The sequence below is a fragment of the Pseudopodoces humilis genome, chromosome 17 (genome assembly GCF_049639895.1).
Source record: "Pseudopodoces humilis isolate 2021_Gansu_Grassland_sample_001 chromosome 17, ASM4963989v1, whole genome shotgun sequence".
In the NCBI taxonomy this organism is placed as follows: Eukaryota; Metazoa; Chordata; class Aves; order Passeriformes; family Paridae; genus Pseudopodoces; species Pseudopodoces humilis.
In genome coordinates, this window is record NC_142216.1 from 3,161,237 (window position 1) to 3,187,316 (window position 26,080).

Here is a 26,080-nt window from a genome sequence, read left to right on the forward strand (position 1 = left end):
GTGCTGAACACAAACACGGGGTCATTGCCTACTCAAGCACAGTTTTAATTCCAATATAACAAAGGTGGTAAACAAAAGAATATACAGAAAGGTAATAACTATGTTATCCATCAGTAATATAATATAGTTGTTTACAAACCCCAGAAGCTCAAGATGAGTTCTATACAATATGTTCATGTCCAGTAAAGTTATGGATGCACTAAATACAGTCAGAGCCCATTTTATTTTCAGCTGGAAACTCTTCTAGTTATACAGAACAGCACTGGACTATCTGTGCTCATTTGTTATTTAATATTTTTCCAGACTTTTTCATCAATACAAAAATAGCTCAGTACTGGAAGCTGTCTTAGAAACAATATTCATTATAGCTGAAATCAGCTGAATATAGCTGAATGAGTTACTTAACAAAAAACTTAGCTCAGTTTGGTACATAGTATGGACAGGGCCTTAAATTCAGCTGTCCCTCTCTCATTTTAACAGTGGTTGTTTAAACTCAACAAGCTGCCAGACGTACCTTCAACAACCCAAACTTGAGTTGAGTCCATTAAAATGCTGAACAACTAAGGCAGTTTTTGACTTCCAGAAAACAATAGCCAATCCCCAGTATTGTTTGAGTACAACAAAGCTGCCTGACACCATCTGTCTCCCTGCTTGGCCTAGGACAGAGAACTGTGGTAAACAAGTGTCACTAGGCTACCTGGAGATGACTTAACAAACCAACCCAGCACACATGCTACAGTTCTTGATTTCAGCCAGGGCTCTCCAGTTCAGAGGAAGATTAGACCTTGAACTGTGTTCAGGAAATTGCAGCTGTTCAAATGACCTGGCTGCTTAATTCACTTTACTGTGAACCAGCTCTCAGGAAAACAAACCTGTTACTCAGATGAGTAAAATCACGTAGGAAGTTAAATAGGCAAATACATTATATTTAATAAAAACTCTTTTAGAAAGGTAAGTTTCTATGGCCAGCAACAACCTGAGCAATGAAGTGGATCCTTACCCTCATGACAGTAGCAACAGCCATTTCCTGACTCCATAGACTGTCCTACTGCCCCGTGAAGCAGGGATTCATGTGCCCTGGCCTGTAAGCCTGCTTCCTTGATAAGATGTTTTAAAAGATCTGAAAACTCTTTTGACCAGGTAGGAAGTTTAACCAGATGCATTTCCATCTTATTTTCCCTTGTGTGCTTGTTTGATGTAACCCCTTTGCTGTTTCTTTCGCTCAGTTCAATGTCGGTGTCACGCTTGGAGCCCGATTTGCAAGCCAGGATCAAAGAAAACAGCCCTGGCCTAGAACGTGTGTACTTCAATAAAGGATTATAACTCAAGGAAGGCAAAGTATTTTTCAAGGAAACACTTGTGAACTTATTTTTTGAATTGTGTGCCAACACAGACAAGAACACACCTTTATCTTGTCCTTTTGTTAAACAAGTTTGATCATCTGCATTATTTTACAGTTAAAGACTTTCCTCAGTGTAGTGTTTAAATTACATAAGGCCACTTTGTCCACTTTGGTATTGTTTAAAAGTTTAAACATATATATGCAGAGATGTTTACATAAGTTCTCAAGCAGCTACAATAACAATAAACAAGCGCACCATGAAAACCAAATGCTATTATATTGGATTTGCCACCTGTTCCAGTAATAGCGGGGCAGGACCTCCTTTTGAAAAGTCACAGAGCAACTGAACGAAGTTGCCAGCCTCTGGCAGCCGCAGGACGGGTGGCTGAACGTGTCAGGATGTTGTGCAGGAAGGGCTTTTTGCCAGGAGGCTGATTGGGCTGCAGGTTTTCCCTGTTGGCACAGAAGCGTTTCTTGAGGGTGGACGTTGGCGCCTGCAGTTTCTGCACCGTGTGGTACTGCTCAGCAATGCAGGCCGCCTTCTTGCGCAGGTCCAGCTTCACCAGCATCATGTTGTTCTGCAGCTCTGCCAGGGTCTGATCCTGAGGAAGGCAAGGCAAGATATATTTAGATTAAAAAAATACATAAAAATATCAAATCATAGAAAGAGAAGCCCATTCCTAGTTGGAACAGACCTTAAGGATCCTCTTGTTCTCTGCTGTGGACAGGGACAGCTTTTACTAGACCAGCTCGCTCCAAAAGCCCCATTCAACCTGGCCTTAAACTCTTCCAGGGATGGAGCAGCCACAACTTCTCTAGGAAATGTGTTTTCATTTCTTCAGCACCCTCACAGTAAAGAATTTTTTCCTAATATCTAATCTGAAGTGTGAAGCTATTCCCCCTTGTCATTATCTGCTCTCACAGAATCTCTCCAGCTTTCTTGTAGGCTCCCATCACATACAATGACAAGTTGTCTTAACTCCCTGGTTACTGTGAACTGAGTAAGATAAACTGCCTTTTGCCAGAATTCACAAACTCTTCCAAATAAGACCATGCATAAAAGCTTCAACAGTGTAGCAGTTCAGTAACATATAGGAGCAGTAAGGGTAGGACAAAGCTGTCTCCATCCTGCTACAAATATGCTGCCATAGCAACTGTGATGGAGTGGATAAGGAAATGAGAACTCTAAATTCTCCTACTTTAAGTACAGGCTGCCAGTTAACTGAACAGGAACAATTTGGGTCTCCTGTGGAGAGGTAAATATACAACTGACTCAACCATTGAAAAAATCAGCAGTAGAGCTCCCTTCACAAAACATATACTAGCAAATAAATCATTTTTATTTGCAGCAGCAAGAACTTTGGTTGCTCTGATTATGGCAAAGCACACAGATTAAACCCCTCTCCCCCATGCAGCACCACACCAAAGCAGACACATCACCTGTCTTGCCAGGATGTCATCACACGTGCCCAGGGCTTCTCGCAGCTTCCCTGCCCCTGTGCTGTGGCAGCACGCCCGCTCTGCAGATTGGAGAGACTCCCCAATTTTTTGTAGCTCTGAACGCAGCAGTCTGACATTCTAGAAGAGAGGGGTTTAATGCAACAGCTGGTTTTGGCACTGCTCTGCAAACAAAGCCACTCCAAGGTAATTCAGACATGCAACGCTGAGGGAGGATCCCATCTGAGTGATCACAGATTCAATAACTCCCATAAGTTCAACAAACCCATTCCATTTGTTTAAAAACCTGGAAATAGCAGCCCCAAACACTGTTTAAGCTGGCAGCCCCTTTGCCCTGCATATGTTCTTTTCTGTAATTCAGAACTGGAGTTACCTTCTGTCCATCCTGCAGCTTCCTGTCCACGTCCATAGTAATGGGTTTGGCAGAGGGAGGTGGCTCCACTAATTTCTGGTATTTGCGCAACTCTAGGAACAGACAAAAAGTAGTGAGCAACAGGACATTGATCAACTTTCAGTATTCCTGAAGTTCAGGACTTCCTTTGAGACAAGCTGCTACAGGCAAGCTGTCAAGACCTTTTGAGTTTGTGCACAAAGGCACAAACATTCCAGGCTTCTCCCATTCACTCAGACAATGGGACTTAAGAATTTGAATGGAAAGATAATCCTGCCCTAAAGTCCATTTTCCTGTGAAAATGAAGTGAAACTGCCCATCCAGCACATTATTCCTGTCACCTACAACTCAAATTATGTTTTCAGGGTGTCTGAATCCAATATACCCTGAAGAAAGTCTCTCTAACCCTTCACAAAGATCTCTCAGCACGGTTCAGAACTGGTGCAGTGTTGCTGCCATACCTGCGCTTGTGGAATTCAGCTCCTTTTGACACTGCTCCAGCCTGGCTTTGGTATCTGCCAGCTCTTGCTGCAGAGCAGATGAGGTGGCCACTCGCTTGGATCGACGTGCACTTTGTTCCACGTCCTTTTGCTTGGTATCCAGGCTCTCCAGTTTTTGTTTGGTCTCCTGCAGAGCAGCTTTGAGCTCCAAAATCTCCTCGTCACGCTCCTGAGAAAGGAAGTTTGTTCAGTCAACAAGATTTTCATAGCACAACTGGTCTGAAACTTTCTATGTCTTTATTCCTGGAGAATTTCTCAATCTCTCACTTCACACACTGAACCCAGATTTTAAGGTCCTTTCAAGTGAATACAGCAAACCCATTTTCTGGGAGCCCAAACTGCTTTTTTACAGGCTCTAAAGAGGGATTGTTTTGAGAGTTGGCATCTTCAGAGCAGCCTGCAACAAGTCCCAGAGGTCACTCAAATGCCATAGGCGTGAAAATACGGACAGGTCCATACCCATCATCACAACTAAGAGCAAGAAGAGAAACTGACACAACTTGTGTGAATCTGAAGAGCCCAAATCAAGCCACTAGTGAAAAGAGTAATGGGGGGAGAGAATCATGTTGAACAAATGGACGAGTCAGGATGGTTGTACATTAGCTTCCAGACTGAGTGTTCAAAATTAGGAAGCCTAGTGGGCTGCATAAAATAGGAGACAAGAAAAATTGTGGATCAAGAGATGAAACAGTATCACAAAAAATACCTCAGAAAGCAAAATCTTTCACTTTACAGGAAAATCTTCCTGGACCAAAGTATCCAGAATCCCCTCCCAAGCCCACTGCTGCTGCCCTGATGTCATTGCATTGCCCTGAACAAACCTCCATCTTCTCCTGGTAGTGGTCAGTCAGTAACTCCTTCAGGATGGTCATTTTACCCTCATACAGTTCCTCCAGCTGCTCTCTTTGAGCATCCACGTGTTGGCTACAAAGAGAACAACCAATTCCATGTCAGGATCTGGCAGTTCTTGGTGCTGCAGCTCATCCTGAGCACAGGGAGGGAGACCAGCACAGGCTGTACCTCCACCACTGCTCCTTCTGTTGCATGTGCTCCAGCATCTCATTGCAGATCTCCTCACGCAGGCGCACCTCGAGCTGCAGCTTCTTCTGCCGCTCCTGCACCAGCAGCTCTCGTGCAGCTTCAACCACACGCAGCAAGTCCTGCAAGAGGGACACAGCTTCACTGCCCACACTGCACAGCAGAGCTAAGACCTGGAGTAAACTAAGTGATCCCATGTCTGCAGGATGCAGTGATTTAGGTTTAAGGGTTTAGTCACTTGGAAAGAGAAATTGCCATGGTTTGTTACCTTAACACATGACAGCTTGAGTCTCTTGCTTTCATCTTGATCTTCCAGCTATCCTAGCTGCCTGCTTTGAGTATCTAGGAAGTTTGATTATTTTTTCCCCATTTAGCCTCCTGTTCTGTATGTTTTCTAGATTTCCCTTACAGAGAAGGAATTACAGGCCTGCACCTGCACTGTTACTGCCACTGTTCCACAGATAAGAAAGTGCTTCCAAATTCAGCATGTGTGTCAGATTTAGACCAACTACAGAATGTTTTTTTCATGGATTCCCAATTTCCTTTGTCCTATATCCTTCTGAGGTTGTGTGTCTTCTCTCTTGGCGTAGTGCTGAGCTCCAATCCCAGCTCCCCAGGCCAAAGCTAACAGTCATGTTCTTGACCTTGCATCCGCATTAAAGGCTGTAAAACAAATCACAACCCACCTTCTTCTCATACATGGAGACATCTGCCTCATCATCCTCAGTGTCGTCTTCTGATTCCACATCTTCCTCTGGCTCTGCCTCTGGCCCCTGGCTGATTCGCCTGTTGTGTTCTTTGATGATGGATTGTAAGGATGGAAGTCCCAGCTTTGTGGGAGGTGCCTGAACAAGCTGAAGGGGAAAAGACCAACCATTATCAGTCTGCAAGGCCTGGAAGTTGTGTAGTCTTTAAACACAGCCCCTCTCTGCAACCTGTCAGCCTTTCAGTTTAGCAGAATCTGGAAATACTCTGGAGGTAAGAACTACTGGAGAAGCACAGGGAAGATGTACAAGCATTCCCCCTCTCCTTGTGGTGGGAAGGGGCCGAGTCCCACAGAAGCAGGAGAAACCCAAGCTACCCTGACCATGCCACAATCCTGCTGTGTGTTATTCACCTGGCTGGCAATGGCTGAGAACTTGGCTACGTGCAGAGTCTCATCATAGGTGGATGCACACTGGTTGATGTTGACAATCATGCAGGAACGCCCGCGCCCACTGAAGAAGCCCTGGAACACGCGGGTCAGTTTGCTGTCCCGGAACGGAACCACTGCCTGCTTTGTCCTGTGGGAGAGACAGCAGTGAGCTGGGAAAGCAAAAAAAGAAACCCACATCCTCCCTCTGGAGGTGTGGATGCTCACCTGGCCTGCTGGTTCTGGCGGAGGGCGGCAATGCAGCGGCCCAGGGTGTGCAGGGAGGTGTTGATGTTGTTGGCTTCTTTCATTCGGTCCCCGCTTTTCTGGTCCTTGCAGCGTTCGGACCCTGCCAGGTCACACAGGGATAACCTGAGGGAAACACAGTGATGTTCACATCACTTACAAGGTTTGTCCTGCCATAGCAAGTTTACAGTTCAGACACCCTGCAGTCACCTTCCCAGCTTCCCCATAAATGTACAGACCATTTTTTTGGGGTGCCTTGGGCTGTTAATGGATTGAAGGCCCTGCCCTAAGTGTAGGTGTTACACAAAGTAGCAGCAAAACGAGTTTTGAAGTGTCAACTTCAAAAATCCTTTGCCAGTCCTCAGAACAGCCACTTTCCAGACAACTACATCCCAGAAACAGGCATCAGCCACACACATTGCATCATCAATAATGCAATGGTAAGGATGCTCACATTTACCTTCACTCAAAAAGCCTGAGAACCATCTCAAGTTGTATCTTGCAGTACTCTTCAAACTCCTGTCAGTTCCAAGATTTAATACTGGGAGTGTACTTTCAACAACACCATCATCAAGATACTTTCCGTGCCTCAGGTTCTCAACCAAAGAGCCAAGAAAGTTGAGATTACACCCAAATCCTAAAAAACATGAAACTTACTCGCTGATTTTTGGAACAACATCACTGCCACCTCTTTGCAAGTGCAGAATCCGAATGGAGAACACACAGTGACTGTAAAGAAACATGCAAATATTAAAAATTTTTAAAAAGCAAGCTTTAAAAGCCCCTCAGAATTGTATTTCTGCCTAAACAATCCCTCTCTTTTCAGACCTGCGACTGGAGTTCTGGTTCATGTGGGTGCTCGCAAAACTCTGGTTTTTCCGACCCAGTTTCAGGAGCTTCCAGGCCTCATCAGCATCCCGGACATTGATCCAGTTCAGATCTGGAGAACAAACATGCATTGGGCACAGCAGTTGGGAGACTGGCAGAAAACTTACCTTAGCCCCAACTTCACCATTGCATGTCTCTGACATCAACAAATGTGACAATCCTGTAATCCCGACATCACAGTTCTCTGTGGGGCTCTCCAGCACATCACTGCTAAGCAACCCACCCACTCAATCCTAAAGCCTTCCCAGCAGGCCACTAAAACTCTCTTGCAGGTAAATCTACCTTTCACATAGGGGTTTCCAGTCTGGTCCTCACAGAGCCGCAGTGTTTGCCGCTTGCGGTTCTGCCCAGCTAGAGCTGGTTCTAACAAGTCATAGATTAACTCGTTGTAAATCTCAAAGAAGGAGACCCAGATGGAGAACTGCACATCTGTGCTGGTGAGTGGAATGTGATCCAGGTCAGCCCAGCAAGGGCCCAGTTCTGGGGAAAAAAGAGGGAAAAAAGAAAGAAAACAAATCACGACTGCAGCTTTTCATCGGTCCAACAGGAATGGAACAGGAGCAAGATACTTTCTTCAGCAATCAAAACCACTCCAGAAACAAATCCTTCTATTTACCTCCTCTCATTTTTAATTTAATGCCCATCCCCAGTGAGACAGCCTAAAGTTTCCTTTAACAGTATCATCTGCTCTGGGTAAGGACTTTTTTATCTCAATTTTGATTCCAAAATTACAAGATATTTCAAACATGAACTCTTTCCAGCATAAATGAAGTTTTAGTCCTTGTTATCTCAATCACTCCATGCTTCTGGATACCTAAGCAGCTGGTAGTTCCTGCATTTGATAGTCAGAGCACAAGTGCTCAGTGAAGCCTGTCACTTTGACATCCTGCTTCCCACCAATCCCCGTCTCGCAGCAATCAGCTGCTCAATAACCACGTTCCTTGAATGAACTGAGTGTCAAATAATTTTTCATTTGACAAGGCTTGGTTATTATGAAGTGGTGAATTCTTCTGATACCGGCAAAATGTATGCAGAGTTCTTCTGATGCAACATCTTTCAATGGGAAAATCTGTATGGCTACAACACCTTTGTTGTGTTCCTTACCCACAACCCAGCATCCAAACAGCCATCACCCTTTTCTTCTCCCATCCTCCAGCAAAAAGAAGCAGGTAGTACACAACAGGCATCCAGAAATACCTTCTGTCTGGCTGAGGTCTGAATGGTTGGTGAGTTGGCTGGATGAAGACAGACCAGCAACTCCACTGTCAAAGCTGCCACTGGTGGTGGCCTGGAGCTGAGATTCAGCACTTTGACTCCTCTTCAGTGGCGTTAGCAGCTCCTCCTTGAAGGAAACAATGAAGAGGAGCAGGCAGGTAGCGTGACAGCGCCCCTTACCTCTTGCTGTTGGACCCCCAGAGACCCCATGCTTACCTCCCAGAAACCCCCCTGCAGCATCATCTGCTTCTTGGTCTCCTCCTGCCGCACCTGCCTGCTGTCCAGCCAGCTCACCTCGTTGGAGAGGACAGGCTTCAGGTCCATGGCCTGGTACAGCCGGTCCCCCACGCTGTTGAAGATGGTTGCCAAAGAGCGAGGCAGAATCCCCCCATCTTGGGTGGTGCCTGCAGCAAGAACAGCAACAAAACTGAGGGTTCAGAGGCAGAAGACAGAAAACAACTCCTTCAACAGGTCCCTGGTGCTTTTCTTACCCTGAATCGTGTGAGTCTTCCCTGAATTGGTGATGCCATAGGTGTAAACCAGACAGTTCTGCCCACCCAGCACATCCTTTATCACCTGCTTCATTGTCTCATCAAAGAACAATTTCTGCCCCACCTCTGGTCCAAATATCTACAAACAAGACACAGGAAAAATGCTTCATGTAGATCTTTCTTGTCCTTTGTGATGGTTGCTCAAGTGATATTACGTGGTCCTTTGTTCCCTGCACTAGCCACTAGCAAGAGACCCACCAGCAATTCCAGCTGAGCCCCCTACAAAAACAAGCTGTTCATTTCTTTAATCCACTAACATCTCGTATCACTGCAGCCTCTAGTCTGTTTAGAGCTCCATAAACTGGAGTTTGCCATTTGCTGCCAATAAAGAGTTGTCAGAAACAGCTTAGAAAGAAAAAAAAACTAATAAGACAGCAACTAAAACCTGAAGTAGAAAGAATTGTACAAGACTGCAGAGTTCAGGCAGTGTCTTGGGGTCAGTGGACAGGAACAAGACTACTTTTCAAGCTGCAAAGCTGGTTTAAGCTCAAATCACTTCCAGATGGGTTGTTTGTCCCAGCTACCTACCCGGGTGAAGGAGAATCTGTGCACTGCTTGTCCCACTCCTCGCTCCGTGCTCCGCATGGTGAAGGAATTCTTTGGAGCTTTTAGAATAAGAGTTTCTGAGTTCTCAATACAGACACAGCCCTAAAGAACACATAAAATCCATCATTGCTCCTTACAGGAGGATAGACAGCAAAGGACAACAGCATCTCCCAGCAGGCACATAGCCAGCTCAGACTCTGCTTCTTTCAGTGCCTCACCTGGTCTTCCCCCTTTTCCACTTCTGTAGATTTCAGAGGTCGAACTCTGAGGAAGACCTTTAATTTTCCATTATTGTCTTCAGCTACAGCCTGCAAGAATCAGCACAAGTTAAATATGGCTGCCAGAGAGGCAGCACACAACCCCCCATGGGCACACTGAACAGGAACCACAGTATAGAAAACACATGTTGGCTATGCTGCTAGCGCTGAGGAACTCCTCTGGTCCCAAAATCACCACCAATGCCAGAAGCTTTCTTAGGCATTTCCAAGCACATCCACATTTATTTTTTCTGTTTATCTAATGGATCAGACAAAAAAGCTGAAGCCCTGACACCAAAACCAAGCATCAGCCCAAGAGGCACCTGCTGCCCCCTGCTCTCTCAGGAACTGCTCCCCTCAATGCATTTTGTTCCTGCATTACACCACCTTTTTACAGGAAACAGCAGCCATGGGTGAAAACACTACCCTGTTTGTGACAGAAGAGCTCCAACCTCACCTGAGAGCCCTCCAGGTTTGGGGAGATGACAGAGAACTCTGGCAGCAGGTCCTTGCGCACGTCAGCCCCAAACCCTGTTGCTGTGGACTCGAGCACAGGGGAGGCTGCAGCTTCATCGTCAGAAAACAGCCCTGGGGAGGCAAGTACTTGTGCCATGGTGCCTCACAGGGCTCCTGGGGAAAAAGGGGCACAGGACAGGGCGATGTTAGAGCAATGCACACATGCAATCCCTGCCACATGCATCAGTCCCCACAAACGTGGATCCCCACGTGGAACCCTCCCTACACACAGGATGCTGCTTCTAAATGTGCACACGTATGCGCTCCCTGCACACGGGGAAACCACACAGGACCCCGGCCACAGACCGTGCACACACAAACGCTGCTCAGGACTCTAAACCCACCTCCTGGACATAGGGACACCACAAAGGAATCCTTCACGCACACAGACCACCTCTACACCCCTCTAACACACGGTATCAAACAGACCTAACGCATACACCAACCACCACACGGGACACCCCCAAACACGGAGCTCCACACCGCCCCTACACACGCACACACCCGAGCACCACTCGGGACCTGGCCGCACACACAGAGACCCACCGCCAGCTGCCTCTCTCTCACCGCTCCAGCCCGGCCGCCCTTCTCACCGCCCCTCGCCGATGCTCGGCGTTTCAAACCTCGCCGCCCGCCCGCTCCGCCAATGAGAGCACGGCACGAGCGCCCCGCAACCAATCAGCGCCCACCGTTGGGGAAGAGGGGGCGGGACCCGGACAACCGGCCGCCCGCGCGCGCGCACACGGAAGGGGGCGCGGCCCAGCCGCCTCCCGGCGGGCTTTGCGCGCGGTGCCGCCCCTGTCGCCCTCAGGGCCGGGCGGGGAAGATGGCGGCGGGGCCGGGGAGTGAGTGCGAGGCTGGGTGGGAGACGCGGTGGGGAGCGAGCGGCGGCGGGGCTGGGGAGGAAAAGAGGCAGGGGAATGGCCCGAGGAGAACGGAGCGGTTGCGACGTACCATCCCGGGAAGAGCCGACGGTGGGGCGGGCGGGGCGGGGCCAATGGGTCCGGGGAGGAGCGGGGCCAAAGAGCACGGGAGGGGCGGGACCAGCCATGGGAACCGCGGGTTCGAGTCCCGGTGTGCCCGGGCACTGCCCCCGCGCACTCCTACCCTGTCCCGCAGAGCACAAGCTCCTGAGCGCCGGCCCCACCGAGCCCTGGTCCATCCGCGAGAAGCTCTGCCTGGCATCCTCCGTCATGCGCAGCGGCGACCAGAACTGGTACGGGGAAGGCGGGCGGCATGTGCAGAGCACCGGGGCACGGCACGGGGCTCACCCCGCTGCCTCTGTTCAGAACAAAGGTGGGGTGTAAGAGTTGTTGAAGGTGGACTTGGGCAGGCATTTTGTTGCCTTCATAACTATTGTGTAAAAGTAGAGGTGTGTTAATCAAAATAAAGCGTGTTGAGAGCTTTGATGAGAGAGAGGGACTTTGCACAAGAACATGAAGTGTCAGGACAAGGGGGAATGGCTTCAGACTGACAGAGGGAGGGTTAGGTTGGAGATTAGGAAAAAATTATTTACTGTGAGGGTGGTGAGGCACTGGCATAGGTTGCCCAGAGAAGCTGTGGCTCCCCATCCCTGGAAGTGTCTATGTGCAGGTTGGATAGGGCTTGGAGCAACCTGGGATAGTGGAAGATGTCCCTGCCCATGGCAGCGGGTTGGAACAAGATGATCTTTAAGATCCTTCCCAACCCGTTCTGTGATTCTGTGTTTATAATTAGATGAGGTGAGCTGTGGACAACAGAGATACTTGGTAACAGATTTGTGTGCACTGAACCTATAGCTCTGTTTTACTGTTTTTCTCCTCACTAAAGTAAGGGTTTTGTGGAAATGTAATCATGTAACCTGATGCAAGAAACTTGCTTTTCAAAGCAAAGGAGTGAAGTTGCTGTTTGTTAGAAGCAGGCAAATATTTTTTAGACTTGTACAACTCCTTGGTGAGTTCATCATGTTTAGCAGGGTTATGCAATGATGTTAAGAGAGGTTTTCATCTGTTCTCTGCATGTTGGTGGGGGGAGAAGGTGGTGACTTGCCATTTCCCTCCCACAGGGTCTCAGTCAGCAGAGCAATCAAACCTTTTGCAGAGCCAGGACGCCCACCTGACTGGTTTTCCCAAAAGGTAAGACACTGACATTTGAATCTTGGACACCAAACCTCTGCACAATCAGAAATGCCATATTGAGGATGAATTAAGGATTAATTGTTCAGTACTTTATCCAGTACACAGTTATCAAGTAAGACTAACTAAAGAGATTCTTCACTAGCCATGTGATTGAGCTGTGAAGTTCCTTGCCTCAGGAATTTGTGCATGTCCATATATTTTGGTGTGTCCTGCTGTTTGGGCAAGCAAACTCTGACTTCCTCTTTTTCTTCTCAGCACTGTGCATCTCAGTACTCAGAGCTCTTGGAGACCACAGAGACCCCTAAGTGAGTACAAAGCCTGACCCCAGCACAGCCTGCAGCAGCTGAGGGGGCACTTGTGGGTTCTTACAGCAAAGTCCTTGTCACTGTTAAATTACTGTTCTCCCTCCTCCCAAAAGGAGAATTTCAGAATGAGAAAATTCAGGTGGAATAGCTGTTGTGGGACAGTGGGATCAGGGTTTGTCAGATGGGAAAGATAATATTTATTTGGCTGGAATAAAACACTGCATGTTATTGATCTTACTGATCAGAAGCTTTATACATAAATTTATCATTCAGAATAGGGGTAGAAAAGAGACAGAGTGAGAAGGGAGATGTTTTGTATTTGTCACTATTTTGCAGTGGTTTCTTACAGTTTTCTTATCAGTGTTATTACTAGAGCTCTGGGATCTCAGTTACTCTTCTAATTCTAGGCATTTTATTTGGGGACTTCAAATGATATAAACTTAAAGATGGGATGTTTAAAAGTAATATTTGTGTGTGACTGATTCGTTTGTGAATGATCTTCAGCACTGGAGTTACAAAATCAAAGGACTTAGTAGAGTTAGTGAAGAAAAAAATAAATGTTTTTTCCTGGGGAGAAAAGAATTTCCTCTTGAAGGAAGGATTATTTTCAGGTTGAAAATTTTTTGTGTTCTTGCATCTTTGATCTGTTCTTGAAGATTTTAACACTAGGTGAATTAGCAAAAATTTGCTGAAGAGATTGTTTGAACATTGTGGTTGTATTGAACATTGTTCAATATAATTTAAGGGAATTGGAGGAAGTTGATTTTTTTGGCATGAGCATGTCATGAATGACAGAGAGCAGCCTTTTATGAAAGAAGAGCTGGTGTGGTTTGTGTCTGAGTTTTTCTTTTCTCTTATTCTGCAGAAGGAAACGTGGTGAGAAGGGAGAAGTTGTGGAAACTGTGGAAGATGTTATTGTGCGGAAACTGACTGCAGAGCGGGTTGAGGAGTTGAAGAAAATTATTAAAGAAACACAGGAAAAATACAGGTACATGACAGAAGTGTTAAAATGTTGCACATCTGAGAGTCCTGTCCTGAAAAAAGAGTCTAAGTGGGATGGTGATTGGGGTGAAAATGCTGCTTAAGGTGTCCAGTTCAGTGATCAGAAATTAAAAAGATTTTATGATTTCAGACAACTCAAGAAGGATGCAGAGCTGATCCAGGCCGGACACATGGATAACAGACTGGAGGAGCTGTGCAATGAGATCATGATGTGGGTTATTGAATTATTTCTTCTGAGACTGTAGTTTCCTAACACTCTGTCCAGCATCTCTTGCTCCACATAGTTCAGGTTAAGAGAAATGGGGCAGCTGGGCTGATGCTTTGGCCTCTGAGGGGGGTCTTAGCTCAGACTGGGGGATACCAGCTGGTGTGGAGCATCCTTTGGAGTTGCTCAGTAAAAAGCTTGGCCATGGCTTGCAGAACCATGTTTGCTGCCTTCATTTTGACAATCATCTGGAAGTGAAATTTCCAGCCCATTGTGTCATTCTCTGGCTCTGCTGCTCGCCTTGGGGGATTTGAGCCTGAGTCCACAGGAGTGGTTTGATGTTGTCTGGAAATAACAGGGTGGGTGTTATTTTGAAGGGGGAATTAAGAGGAACTGAGACACCCTGTAACAGAGGATTTTGCTTTTAATACAGAAAGAAAAAAATGGAAGAAGAGGAGGCAGAAGTCAAGAGGAAGGCTACAGATGCTGCTTATCAGGGTAAGATGGAAATGAGCTGCCTTCATTTTCCTCAGACCAATGCATATATTTATAAGAACATTTAGAAAATACTGAAGTCTTGTTAAGACCTGCAGGAGGAATTCCTTGACCCTAGAGTTGGAGAAAGAGGTTGTATTCTCTTTCCAGCACTATATTTGTAACAGGGTAAAAGGCAGAGGTTTCTGAAAAAGGAACAAAATTTTCAGGAAAGGTGTATCCAAGTGGAAAGCAGGATTAGTAAAGAGCTCTGTGTTAGAATGTCAGGCTTTTCACACCTTTAGTTTCCCCTGGTCACTGAAGGTAAAAGGAAGAGACTTCTATTCTGAATGTTCAGTTCTTCATAACTCTTTAATTTGGTGGTGGGAAGTGGTGAATACCCAACTGCTAGAGAAACCTGCAGCTGAAGTGCATTACCCAAAGTTAGTATTATCTGGGAACTGAGCCTAGTGGGGTGCAAGAAATTCCTTTGACATAAATTGTTCTCTTGAAGTTCTTCAGGATAAAGTCAAAGGTAACTCTTGGGGACTGTCCACGATGGAGTCATGGAATCTCACTTTCATTTCTGTTCTCTTCCAGCTCGCCAGGCCATTAAGAACCCACCTCGAAGGCTCACAGGGGTGATGGTTCGTTCTCCTGCTGGCTCCACCTCCCCGGGCGGGGATTATTCCCTCGGAGATCTGTCCCAGCCCGCTGGGGATGAGGCCAGTCCAGGGGTAAGGAGCCTTCTCCGGGTAGGAGGGAAGCCCAGCTTGGGACATGGGGCTCTGCATCCACCACAGAGAAGGGGCCTGGGGAGAAGCCCTTGCCTTGCTTTGCAGACTTCAGGTGCTGTAGTGTGGTTGGTGACAGTGCTGCTCGAGATCCATGTCGTTTTCCCTGTCTGTGGTGATCCGATGCCTGGATCAAAGGCCATGTAGGGGCATCAGTGGGTTGGCCAGGCAGTCTGTGAGTGCCTGGGAAATGGCTCTGCAGGGCAGGGAAAGGGTGAAAGCACATGCCTGGAGTAGGGGCAGCGAATGAATGGAGTAGGTGTCTGTGGTGTGCTGGATCAATGCTCTTGGGGGAAGCAGCAAGTGGGGCTGGTCCGTGTGGTGGAGTGTGGCTTTGAACAGTGTGGTTTTTCTCTTTCTCAGGTCACGCCAGGGACATTGCCCAGCACCCCAGTTGCCTCCTTCATTGGAATCCCTGACACCCCTCCAGGCTCTGCTCCCCTGGATGCCCCCATGACCCCAGTCACTGATGATTCACCCCAGAAAAAGATGCTAGGACAAAAAGCAACTCCGCCTCCTTCCCCTCTGCTCTCAGAGCTGCTGAAGAAGGGCAGTCTCCTGCCCACAAGCCCCAGGCTGGTATGGAGCTCTCTGCTCATATATGCAAGCACACAAACAATTTGCTCCAGACTCTCCCACTGAAAAAGGGGGATCTGCAAAGAATTTTTAAAAATGTGCAGTTTTGTGAGAGTCTCAGCAGAAGTGATAATCTGAGAGGTATAAATACCCCTGTGAGCTGCAGAGGTGAGCCCCTTTCCCAGCAGGACTGCAGGGCTTGTGCAGCACGTAGGACTGGCTGTCCCCTCAGTCATAAGGAGTTGGAGTTGCAGGGTTTGCTAGAGGAAATTGTTCTCCTCAGGGGAGGGAACTTGTTAGTCAGCATCATCCCCATCAGCCTTCATGGAGCTGTTCCTGGTGATTCCTACACTGGACTCACAATTCTTTACACCTTGTCAGAAGTTGTGTTTCAATATTCTTAATGTGTCTTAGCACAAGAGTAGGGAATCCTTGAATGGCATTTATGATCTGTATAGAAATGCTTCAGTTTTCTCCTAATTGTAGACAGTTACTAAAATCACTGTAATGAGAGCCCACCTGTGGTGTTAATGACTCAGGAAGTCTTAGGAGATGCTGACACTGTTCAGAGCCCAGTCTGAGAACAGCAGCCATCAGCCTGCTTGTGACACAGGTTCCCTGGGTTAGTGCTTTTGTGGTGGAGTAGGTGTGTTGCTATTGACTTTTTTCTTCATAGTAGTCAGATTTAGGGTTTTTTCTATTTGTTACCTTGGGTAAATGTTCCGTGGATTTTGTGTTTGCAGGATGAAACATAAAGTGGAGCAGGGAAAGATAATGGCTGTGTAAGGCTGAGTTTTCTTTGTAGGAACAGGATTGGTTTGCATCTGTTTCAGGGTCTATCACAGGTTCACTGTGTGACCTTGATCAAGTTACTTTCCATCTTGGTACTTCTGCTTCTCTCAGTTAAAAACAAGGGATGTTTCTGTGCCATCTCAGGGTATAGAGAGACTCACATGTGTAGAGGATTGTGAGGTCCTTGAACAGAAGAACTGGGATGGAGCAAATGATGCACTTGGCCTCACCTCAAAGGAAGGTGGCACTGCTGCTGTGTCACAGCTGAAGAACAGCAAAAGTTTCAGACTGTCATGTTCTGCACTTGTATGAGGGGCCTCAGGCAGGGACTAACCTGAACAAAAAGTGCAGAAGAAATGCTGGGACAGCAGATGCTGGTCCTGTTCATGGAGGTTCACATCTGGCAGAGAATCACTGGTGTGGTGGTATCTCCAGGAACTTCAGTCTCATCCTCCTTTGACAGGTTGGTGAAAATGAAATGGCAGTGGCTTCTGGTCATATGAACAGCTCTGGAGTGCTGCTGGAGGTAGGAAGTGTCCTTCCAGTGCTGCACAGTGGGGAAATGCAGTCGGCACCTGGTGCTGTCCCTGCATCTCCGGCTGCTTCAGGTAACTCAGGCCTCTCCCTGTACAGTTCTCCCTTAAGGTGTGCCTTCAGACTGTTCTGTAAACTTTCTTGGGAGAAAGATGATGTCTACCTGGCTGGTTTGGGAGATTCTCTGAGTTGTATTCCTATTTCTGTGGGTGGACCCTATTTCTGTGGAGATGGACCCCTGTCCATCTCACCCCTACTTTTTAAGAAGACCCTAACCCTTAAAAGAGTGACTGTAACAATTTGGCTTGATTCAGTCCTGATCATGCGGTCTGGTTTTCTGTGTTTGATACTAGCTGATACCAGGATTTGAGTGTAGAAAGAAAGGGTTTGTTCACAGAGAGTTGAGGAAAAAATGGTCTAGATCTGATCCCCAGTGTGTCAAAACACAGCTCCCTGTGGATCTGGAGAACTCGTGTGCCTTCCCTCTGCTGTATCTTAAAGGTCTGTTGAGAGTTAGACCACTGAGTTCAAGAGGAAGTTCCACAGAGTGAGGGTAAGGGGGACAGTGCAGGACTCTGCATTGGGCTTTTTCAGAACAACCTGCCTAAAGTTTTTTTTTCCTCAGCTCTTGCTGACCAGTGATTTAATCACGTTGTCTGCAACTGAGAATTTATGTCATTTATTCATATAGAATTCCATACAAGTAATCTTTCTTTCCTTATCCACATCTGGTTTTTTAAGACCTGTTAATTTGGTCCAGACCTAATTAACTAAATTCACTAAATTTCTGAACACAGTTCACTAAATTCAGACTGGAAGTTACAGCTAAAATGAATGGCAACCTTTGATATAAGAGGAATTCTCCAGGAAAAACCTGCAGAGAGATCCCCTCCGTTCCCTCCCAGCTCCTGTGACAACTGTGCATCTTGGCTTACGTTGTGTGCTCTCTCAGCACTGTTTTTCAGATTTCCCATAATTGTTTTGGGATGAGCCTTTGGAAGGGCATCTCTGTGCATGTGTTGCTTAGTCTGTCCAGCCCTTACAGCGAGTGCAGTGTTCCGTGTCTGCATGATTCCGCCTCAGACTGCACACACAACAGGAGTCATGCATTTTTTGGTGCAGGTTCTCTGTACCGCTTTTGGGACTCTTTTCTAGTTATCTCTCCATGTCTTTTCCCAGAAGAAGCCACCAGACAGTGAAGAGCCCAGTGGTGGCTTTGTGGACTTGAGTGGTGGCTGCTTCTTGCTCATGTGCTTTTCCCTTCTACTCTCTGTTAGGTGCTCCTACGCTTTCCCGGCTTTTAGAAGCTGGTCCTGCACAGTTCACCTCACCTCTTGCTTCCTTCTCCGCTGTTGCCAGCGAGCCTCCAGCTAAGCTCCTGCCACCCCCCGTAGAGCCTGTGTCCCAGGCCACTATTGTCATGATGCCCACGCTGTCAGCACCAGCCGTTGTGCCACCAGCTGCAGCTCCAGAAAGCATAGCCACAGGTGCGTTCCTGAGCTACGCACTCAGAGGTCACGTCCTGCTGGAAAGCAGAACTTCCCGTGGGATCAGCGCCCTGCGAGCTCTCAGCTGGGTTTTATCACCTCAGACTCGCCATCCTGGCCAAAAAGGATGGTTATGGCTGGGTTCTGGAGTAAACAGTTGGTTTTAACAGGGTAACAGGGTTTGCTGGGTGGGGGTGGGAGTGCTGGTGATTTGCTGGACTGTGGTTCAAGGGTTGGAATCTCTCCTGTGGGAAAGCAAACCCATATTTGCCTTTTGTTAATCTAAGCTGTGGTGGGGTGGGTGGGCCTGGGATACTTGTGGTTGGTGCTTGGTCTTACCCACTGCAGTGTTTGTTTATGTGGGGACTTCTCCAGCTTGGTCTCTGACTGTCCCTCTCATCCTTGTGCAGTGAGCCAGCCAGAAGCCTGTGTTTCCATGGAGGCAGTGTCCGATTCCCATACTGTGACAGTGTCCATGGACAGCAGTGAAATATCAATGATCATTGATTCCATTAAGAAAGACTGCCTGGGTTCTGGGGCTGGCAACACTGCAGGATCTTCCAAAGATCACTGCATGGATGGGAAAGAAGATCTGGATCTGGCTGAAAAAATGGATATTGCAGTGTCCTATACGGGGGAAGAGCTGGACTTTGATACGGTTGGAAATATTATAGCCATCATTGAGGACAAGGTAAATGGGGAAAGCAGAATGCCAGTGCCTTTTGCTCCACATTCAGTTGGGTTAATCTCAAATGATTGCTGTTGACCAATTTAATTTAAACAACCGAGAAATAACAATTCCAGAATACCCATTCTCACCATCATTTTCCAGATCAATAGGAAAGGACACCACTGCTGCATGTCTGACACTGGTGCTCCTTTTCAGAGTACAAAAAAGAAATGTCTTTCTTCCTTGGAGGGTAGAGTTTGGGTCATGTCTCTGGCAGACAGATGAGCACTGCTCTCAGAATCCTTTCTAGGAGTGCCATATTTAGGAAACTGAAGCTTCAGGAGAAGCTCCCCTAGGGAGTGATACAAATCTTGCTGCAAATGGCAACTCTGTAAACAGAGTAGACTGGGATTTCCACAGTTGTCTCAGTACCAAATGACATGAGCTTCTTTTCAATCCCTCTTTCTGACCTCGGCCTGCACTGCCATGTGTTTGTTTTGACAATAAAGGTAGATGACCACCCTGAAGTCCTGGATGCAGCAGTTGTTGAAGCTGCTCTGTCTTCTTTCTGCGAAGATACCGATGACCCTCAGACCCTTCCTGGCCCATGGGAACATTCAATTCGTCAGGAGCATGAGAAACAAGCCCAGATGCCACAAGTGTCTGTGACTGTGAAGCAGGAGAGATTGGAGTGTGAGGAACCAGAGGCAAAGGGAATTCGAGACCTAATGGGTATCAATGAGCTGGGGCCAGAAATAAAGACTGAACTTGCAGAGCAGGACCAGAGTCAGCTGGGCCCTGAGGAAACCATACCAGCAACTGCAAGAGTGACAGAAACACCAGAGCTTAGAAACCAAGAGATAGAGGAAGATCAAAGAGCAGCTGTAACATCAGGAGAGACTTCTGAAATCAAGATAGAGTCATCCCAGGGAGAAGATGCAGTGCTCAATCCAGTGAAGACAGAGGTATGTGGTCACAGAGGCTGTCTGGAACTGGTGTGGGGAAAGAGAGGAGCAGTTGTGGCAGGTAGGAGCAAAGTTTAGAGGAAGGATGAGTGCTGGGTTGAAGTGACCCTTCAGTGAATGTGACTGACTGTTTTCCTGGGAGTCAGGCTGCTGATGTGCAGAGCAGCTCTGCTGTAGGCAGTACCTTTGTGTATCTCCCCCATCCATGTGCAGAATTGCTGCTGGGAAGGTGCTCAGAGAACCTCACTGCCTGGAGTTAGGTTAGAGTGAGTGAGATGTGCCCACACCTTCACTAAAGTAAGCTGACACAAACATCTAGATTTGTGCATTTCTCTTCCCTCCAGACCCCACCTGATGATGATTCATCCCCTCCACAAGTCCCAAATGTGAGTGAAGACTCCTCACAGGCTGATGTTCAGCACAAATTTGAGCTGTCAGGTAACTTAATTCAGCTAGGAAATCTTTTACATGCAACATTATTAGCTGGATAGTTGTTAGTTATCTGGTTCAGGTTTTTTTGGGGAGGAGGGAGAAGAGATACCTGTAGGAAGTGTTAATTACTGCAGGACAGTAGGCATTGGTGCAGGAGCTTTTGTAGGAAAGGCTGCTTAGGAGAATCAATCTCTCTGCATTTCTTTCTTTCACAGAGTCAATGAAGGAGGAGGCCCAAGCCCTGTTTAGGAGTCAGATGAAGGTAATTCCCAGTTGGTTTTAGTCATCTTGAGTTTATTAGCAACATCTTGCTACTGCTGCCTGCTGAAAGGCAAAGCTTGTGTTCAGCTTTCTGCACTGGGAAGTGAGCAGTCTGCAGCTGAAGGGGAAGTTGCTTCAGAATGTAAAGGTGTCTGTTTATGTGCTTCTGGGTCTGTGGGGAGAAGCAGGGCAGGCTGGAGAGACGGGGATTTTGTGGAAATGCCTGTACAGTTGTCAGCAATCTCACAAGAAAATCACTTTGCTCACAGAACCATAGTTGCTTTGGAGGCGCTGAGTGGCTGCTGTAGCTGGCTGTGCCAGCTGATGGACTCTGTGTTTCAGGATGGGCAGGGTGAGGAGGATGATGAGGATGGTGCCAGTGAGGCTGCCAGTTTGGAGGAACCCAAAGAAGAAGACCAGGGTGAGGGGTATCTCTCAGAGATGGATAACGAACCCCCTGTGAGCGAGAGCGATGACGGCTTCAGCGTCCACAACGCGCCCTTGCAGTCCCATGCGCTCGCCGACTCCATCCCCAGCAGCCCGGCCTCCTCGCAGTTGTGAGTGTCAGGGCACACAGGGAATGGAGGATTCCCATTTCTGGTTTGCTGAGTGGATCCCAAGGGAGAATTTGTTGATTTTTGTTTGGTTCTTGCTTGCAATGGCAAGTGTGCAGACAGCACTCCAGTACCAGCTCCCACTTTTTCCTTCTGTCTTTGGTGTGGATTAGCGTGGGCATGTCAAGGACAAAACAAACCATGAGTTTTCTGCTCTGAAGCAGTGATCAGACTCCTGAAGGAATTACATTCTTCTCTTCACAGCTCAGTGTGCAGTGAGGACCAGGAAGCAATACAGGCTCAGAAGATCTGGAAGAAAGCCATCATGCTGGTTTGGAGAGCAGCAGCTAATCACAGGTGAGTTTGATATTTGGCAGAAAGAAGTGACTAATCCTAGACAAGTCTCCACTCTCCCATCTCAGAGGCTTATCTCTCTTAGGAGATGATGAATCATTGTTACAGACAAATAAACAGGACAGCATGAAACAAATATTTACCAGCAAGAACAGGCACTGAGTGGACTCCTTCTCTCTGTAGGTATGCCAATGTCTTCTTACAGCCTGTAACTGATGACATAGCACCAGGCTACCACAGCATCGTGCAGAGGTAAGTCTCAGGAGTCATCTGTCACTACAACTCTGCATGTTTGCATATCTGTAGGGATTTCTGGCAGGAACAATGTAGTTTTTGCCTGCTGTTCAGACTTGGAAAAGTATTATTTTTCTGACATGATTCAGTCAGAAGCAGGTTTCCCCAAGACAAGAGTCATCATCAGTAACAGGCACATGTCTGTACACAGTCCTGACTTTGTGTGAAGTACGCTGAGTTACACAGAACATTTTATCAGTAAGGTGAAACTGATCTGTTTCTCCCAGTTTCTATCTAAGATTAGGATTTAACCTTTTTAGAATTCCTAAAAGCTCTTCTTTAGTCAACATTTTTTGCTGTCCTAGATGGTGGTGTTTTCTGGAAGAGTTACCAGAATCCCCTGCTAGCTGCTGAAATCTCTTGTAAACAATTCAAGTTCAGTGGCTGCAGCTCTAGCTCCTTAGTTTCTCTGTCAGTGGTACCTGGAGAAGGCAAATGCTTCTCCTGAGAGATCTCTGAGGCTGTTGTTACTATTCCAGGTAACTGCTGGACACCTTTTGTCTTCTGACCCAGGCCTTGGAGCTGGGGAGCACAGCCCATGGGGGGAGAACCTGTTCAGCTAAATGAAATAGGCTGTAACTAAACAAGTTACAGACCCAGGGCTGTTTCCAAAGGAGATGGGGAAGAATTAAGCATTTCTGTTGCAATTTTGCCTGCATTTCTTTCACAGGCCAATGGATTTATCTACCATCAAAAAGAACATTGAGAACGGGCTGATCCGAACCACAGCTGAGTTCCAGCGGGATATTATGCTGATGTTTCAGAATGCAGTGATGTACAACAGCTCTGACCATGATGTGTACCACATGGCTGTGGAGATGCAGAGAGATGTCCTGGAGCAGATCCAGGTAAAGTACTGAGCTGAGGCCAGCACAGGACAGAGCATCTTCCTCTCTCCACAGATCTGGCTGTAAGACCACGGTTTCACTCTCAGTGTGTTTGAATGTAGTGGGTCCTGTCCTTCCCTGCTTCTCTCTCTCATGGCAGCTCAGGTGTTTTATGTTGAACTAGATTGTGGGCGAGTTAAAAGTAACACAGCAAAATTTTTTATATGTTCATCCCAGACCAATTTCAAATGTAATTTCCTTCAGGGAAATGCTTAGGCCAGCAAGAACCAGGGTGTGGTTCAGGAACAGAAGCAAGCAACAAGAACGGTGAATGACAGGGGACGCAACGGCTTCTTTGGGTGGCTGTGCTGGTTTATGTTGATATAGAGTGCACATGAAACTGCCCTGTGAATTTATGCTATTTAAAATATCCTTTGAAGCAGAATGTCCCAGCTGGCAGGACTAACAGAGTTTGAATTGGGGTTTTGTAGTTCCTCAGGACTTGTGGCTTCTGAGGTAAATTGAGGAACTTTTCTGAGCAGCACACAAGGAACTGAAACTGCCTCTGACCCAATCATTCCCAGCCTGTGGTCTGTGATAGTTAACTGACATGCACTTACTGAGCTTGTTTTGCCTGACAATCTTAACAGAGTGTGGTTTCCTTGCAGCAATTTCTGGCCACACAACTGATGATGCAAACATCAGAGTCAGGGATCAGTGCAAAGAGCCTGCGGGGGCGAGACTCCACTCGCAAGCAGGATGCTTCGGAGAAGGTGAGAATGCTGCACCCTGTGCAAGGGCACTTGGGATCTTCTGAAGAATCCCAGGATACTGCATGAAGTTCCCACACCAAGTACCCACACCAGCATCTTCATGTGAACAAATTTTCTTTAAATATGCCTATTGATTAGATTTCAATTCTGGAACTGTACAGCATTCCAGAGACAGGTCTCTTGAATTTCTTCCTGTAATCCAAATACTTCTATTACCTGTTTTTAAAAACAAGTGATAAAAACTGCAGGGAAATGAACAGAGTACTGAGGTGTGAATACTCTCAGGCACATGGTGTGACTCTTGGGGATGGGCCTGCAGGGCAGGGAGTTGGACTGATCTGTGTGGTTCTCCTCCAACTCCACAGATTCTGTGATTCTCTGGTGTGGCAGAAAGGTGAAGGGAATTGCCATATCCTTCACTTTCTAGTCAGGTTTTTAGAGCTAGAGAATCAGTCACCTCTGGTTTGCTGTGTAAAATACACCAGAGAACCTTTGAATTCCACACTGATCTAAGCAATGAAGGTTTGTGTTTTTTTTCTTCTGTAAAGACACGTGATGAAGTGATCTCAGGTACTCTCTGGTGCACACAACACTGTGACAGCAGGGGCTGCCTGCTTAGTTCTAGACAGCTGCATCAAGCAGGAATTGTTTGGTAGACCAGAAAAACTTGCTGTGGCTGTGGAGGGAATATCCCTTTCCTGGCATTCTGGCTCTCGCAGTATCCCTCTTTTTGTCTCTTTTTATGTTCCTGCTGCATAAGACTGACACCCTGCAGGAAGGGGAGTGGGGCACATATTCCTCTATGCTCGTGTGTGGGCTCAGTGCTTCTGTGTGGTGTGTGCATTTCCGTAGCTGATGCCTGATAAGTCCTTCTGTTTGGCCTTTTAACAGGACAGTGTCCCAATGGGCTCTCCTGCCTTCCTTCTCTCTCTCTTTGTAAGTATTGAAAGGCTCCAGCAGGTTCTGCATTACTGCTGCCAGGTGCTCTGCTCCTTGTCTGGGTGGTCACTGCACTGTCACAGCATCCTTAGCACTGCAGCAGGGTGTGTTTGACTTGGGGGCTGCACCACTGTGATCTGAGAAGAGACATCTCAGTCCCTTATTCTCAAAATGGGTGAGCGGGTGGGGCTTCAGTCTTTTCTTCTGGTTCCAAGTGTTTTTGTTTTGTCATCTGCTTTTGCTTTTTTTCATGACTTCTCTCCTGCTTTCTTTCCATGTAAGTGGGAAGACAAACCAATTGGTGCAGTCCTGTAGTTCCTACATCTCTCATGTTTATACAGCTGCCCCTTCCACACGTCCAAGGCAGTACAAAAGGTCTTGGGAGAATGAGGAGTCAGCTGTGTGTCCTTTATCCATTCCTGGTTCAGAAAGCAAATAAGACTGCAGAAATATCTTGCTCTGTGCCTGTGGTCATCTGGAAGTGTTTGGAAAAATACTCCCTCTGGGAAACCCGTAGTCTCTGAGTCACTGTGAGGAGAGAGAGGAGGAAGATGTATCTCACATGTATCTAAAGACAGAGGAGTACTCCAGGAGAGGCAGCAGATCAGCCAGAGAGAGGGCAGCGGATCAGAGGAAGCTCTCAGCTCACCTGCTCATGGAAAAGAGCTGTGTGGAGGAACTAGGGAGCCTAGTGCCAGGGTCACTCAGCTGGATGAGCACTTCCCATAGGGATCAGCAGCTAATCAGGTAGGTTAGTCAGCAGTTTTCCTTTTTCCACCTTAAGTTAGAATCTGCTGCTTAGGAGAAAGCCTGCACTATATGCATTCTCTGGGCCAGAGGTGTTGCTTCTCTACCCTGGCTTCAGCAGTGCAGAGATGCTGCCAAGCCCAGCACCCTGCTGTGTCCAGATCCAACTTTAGGTAGGTCTGCAGGCAGGCCTTGGCAGGGACAGCTTCCCTTTGTCCTGATGGGAAGGCATGAAAAGTTGTTGCCAGATGCAGAATTCCCTCCCTCCCTCCCTTCCTCCCTCCCTGCCCTGTGCCGGAGGGACGTTCCTGTGGGGTTGTGTAACTGTGTGTGTTTGCCTTGTGAGCAGGACGGAGGCACCAGAGGGCGGCGCTGTGCCATCGAGGCGGACATGAAGATGAAGAAATGATGCTGAAGACACAAAATCCCGGCAGAATCCCAGGCATTCGGAGCTGGAGTACAAGCAGACAGCTCTTAACAGCTGTTGGAGGAGGAGGAAAAGCTGCAGGTCCATTTCTGGGACCTGGTTCACCACCTTTGCTTGCCCTTCTGGACAGCACTGTCTTGTCAGAATGTGTAACCCAAAGAAACTTCCCCAGAGGGGAAGACCGGCCCCCCTGCCTGTTTTAGGGCAGTTGTCTTGGGCTTCATCAGTGTTCTGGTGTTAGCTAGCAACTGGCGGCTCGTATGTACTGTAATGTGAAGTGTACAGATTTTTACTAGTGATGTGTAAATGTGATGTATATTAAAATCTGGGAACAAACCTGTGTGCAGTGTACTGAGCATCGCAGCTCTGCAGGGAGGAACCCTGTTGTACAAGCCTGGATCCCCACCTGGAATATCTGCAAATACAATTCTCTTCCAGTTATCCCTATAGCACACATGAATGGCAGAGCTC

At 47.3% G+C, this 26,080-nt stretch overlaps 3 protein-coding genes across 10 annotated transcripts in view; 2 read left to right on the top strand and 1 right to left on the bottom strand.

Annotated features, from left to right (window-relative positions):
• Positions 1 to 1,328, top strand: part of SFXN1 (sideroflexin 1) — a 39,231-nt gene extending 37,903 nt beyond the window's left edge. For all 4 annotated transcript variants that reach the window (XM_088063571.1, XM_005523666.3, XM_088063572.1 and 1 more), the window contains one exon: positions 1,227 to 1,328. In XM_088063571.1, coding sequence (XP_087919697.1) covers positions 1,227 to 1,323 — 97 coding nt within the window. In that variant the 3' untranslated portion in view covers positions 1,324 to 1,328. The remainder of the gene's footprint in view (positions 1 to 1,226) is intronic.
• KIF20A (kinesin family member 20A) lies at positions 25 to 11,052 on the bottom strand. 3 transcript variants are annotated; one of them, XM_014253109.2, is made up of 19 exons: positions 11,035 to 11,052; positions 10,022 to 10,194; positions 9,526 to 9,615; positions 9,290 to 9,409; positions 8,702 to 8,840; positions 8,427 to 8,614; positions 8,193 to 8,337; positions 7,278 to 7,475; positions 6,936 to 7,047; positions 6,765 to 6,836; positions 6,090 to 6,233; positions 5,847 to 6,012; positions 5,416 to 5,583; positions 4,712 to 4,851; positions 4,513 to 4,615; positions 3,653 to 3,860; positions 3,174 to 3,265; positions 2,783 to 2,920; positions 25 to 1,944 (listed from the first exon to the last, which is right to left on the bottom strand). In XM_014253109.2, the coding sequence occupies exons 2-19, from the start codon at positions 10,175 to 10,177 to the stop codon at positions 1,675 to 1,677; spliced, it is 2,649 nt and encodes an 882-aa protein (XP_014108584.1). In that variant the 5' UTR covers positions 10,178 to 10,194; positions 11,035 to 11,052; the 3' UTR covers positions 25 to 1,674. The 3 variants fall into 3 exon arrangements, with proteins under 3 accessions (XP_014108584.1, XP_005523721.1, XP_087919691.1); XM_005523664.3 differs by lacking the exon at positions 11,035 to 11,052 and adding an exon at positions 10,627 to 10,685; XM_088063565.1 differs by lacking the exon at positions 11,035 to 11,052 and adding an exon at positions 10,648 to 10,678.
• BRD8 (bromodomain containing 8) lies at positions 10,854 to 25,945 on the top strand. 3 transcript variants are annotated; one of them, XM_014253106.2, is made up of 22 exons: positions 10,854 to 10,925; positions 11,200 to 11,296; positions 12,125 to 12,194; positions 12,453 to 12,502; positions 13,368 to 13,490; positions 13,635 to 13,715; positions 14,143 to 14,207; positions 14,784 to 14,920; positions 15,341 to 15,556; positions 16,809 to 16,953; positions 18,157 to 18,366; positions 18,777 to 19,057; positions 19,546 to 20,001; positions 20,346 to 20,439; positions 20,649 to 20,695; positions 21,037 to 21,251; positions 21,513 to 21,605; positions 21,786 to 21,854; positions 22,567 to 22,744; positions 23,392 to 23,496; positions 24,388 to 24,432; positions 25,532 to 25,945. In XM_014253106.2, the coding sequence occupies exons 1-22, from the start codon at positions 10,907 to 10,909 to the stop codon at positions 25,589 to 25,591; spliced, it is 2,856 nt and encodes a 951-aa protein (XP_014108581.1). In that variant the 5' UTR covers positions 10,854 to 10,906; the 3' UTR covers positions 25,592 to 25,945. The 3 variants fall into 3 exon arrangements, with proteins under 3 accessions (XP_014108581.1, XP_014108582.1, XP_087919690.1); XM_014253107.2 differs by lacking the exon at positions 24,388 to 24,432; XM_088063564.1 differs by lacking the exon at positions 15,341 to 15,556.
• Positions 25,946 to 26,080: the final 135 nt, after the last annotated feature.

Coding starts and splice junctions, on each gene's coding strand:
- KIF20A (XM_014253109.2), bottom strand. CDS start 10,177: ATGGCACAAGTACTTGCCTCCCCAGGGCTGTTTTCTGACGATGAAGCT. Junction 6,234..6,764: donor GTTGTTCCAAAAATCAGCGA/GTAAGTTTCATG, acceptor TGTTTCCCTCAG/GTTATCCCTGTGTGACCTGG. Junction 1,945..2,782: donor ATGACATCCTGGCAAGACAG/GTGATGTGTCTG, acceptor TGCCTTCCTCAG/GATCAGACCCTGGCAGAGCT.
- BRD8 (XM_014253106.2), top strand. Junction 13,491..13,634: donor GAAACACAGGAAAAATACAG/GTACATGACAGA, acceptor TTATGATTTCAG/ACAACTCAAGAAGGATGCAG. Junction 14,921..15,340: donor GGGATGAGGCCAGTCCAGGG/GTAAGGAGCCTT, acceptor TCTCTTTCTCAG/GTCACGCCAGGGACATTGCC.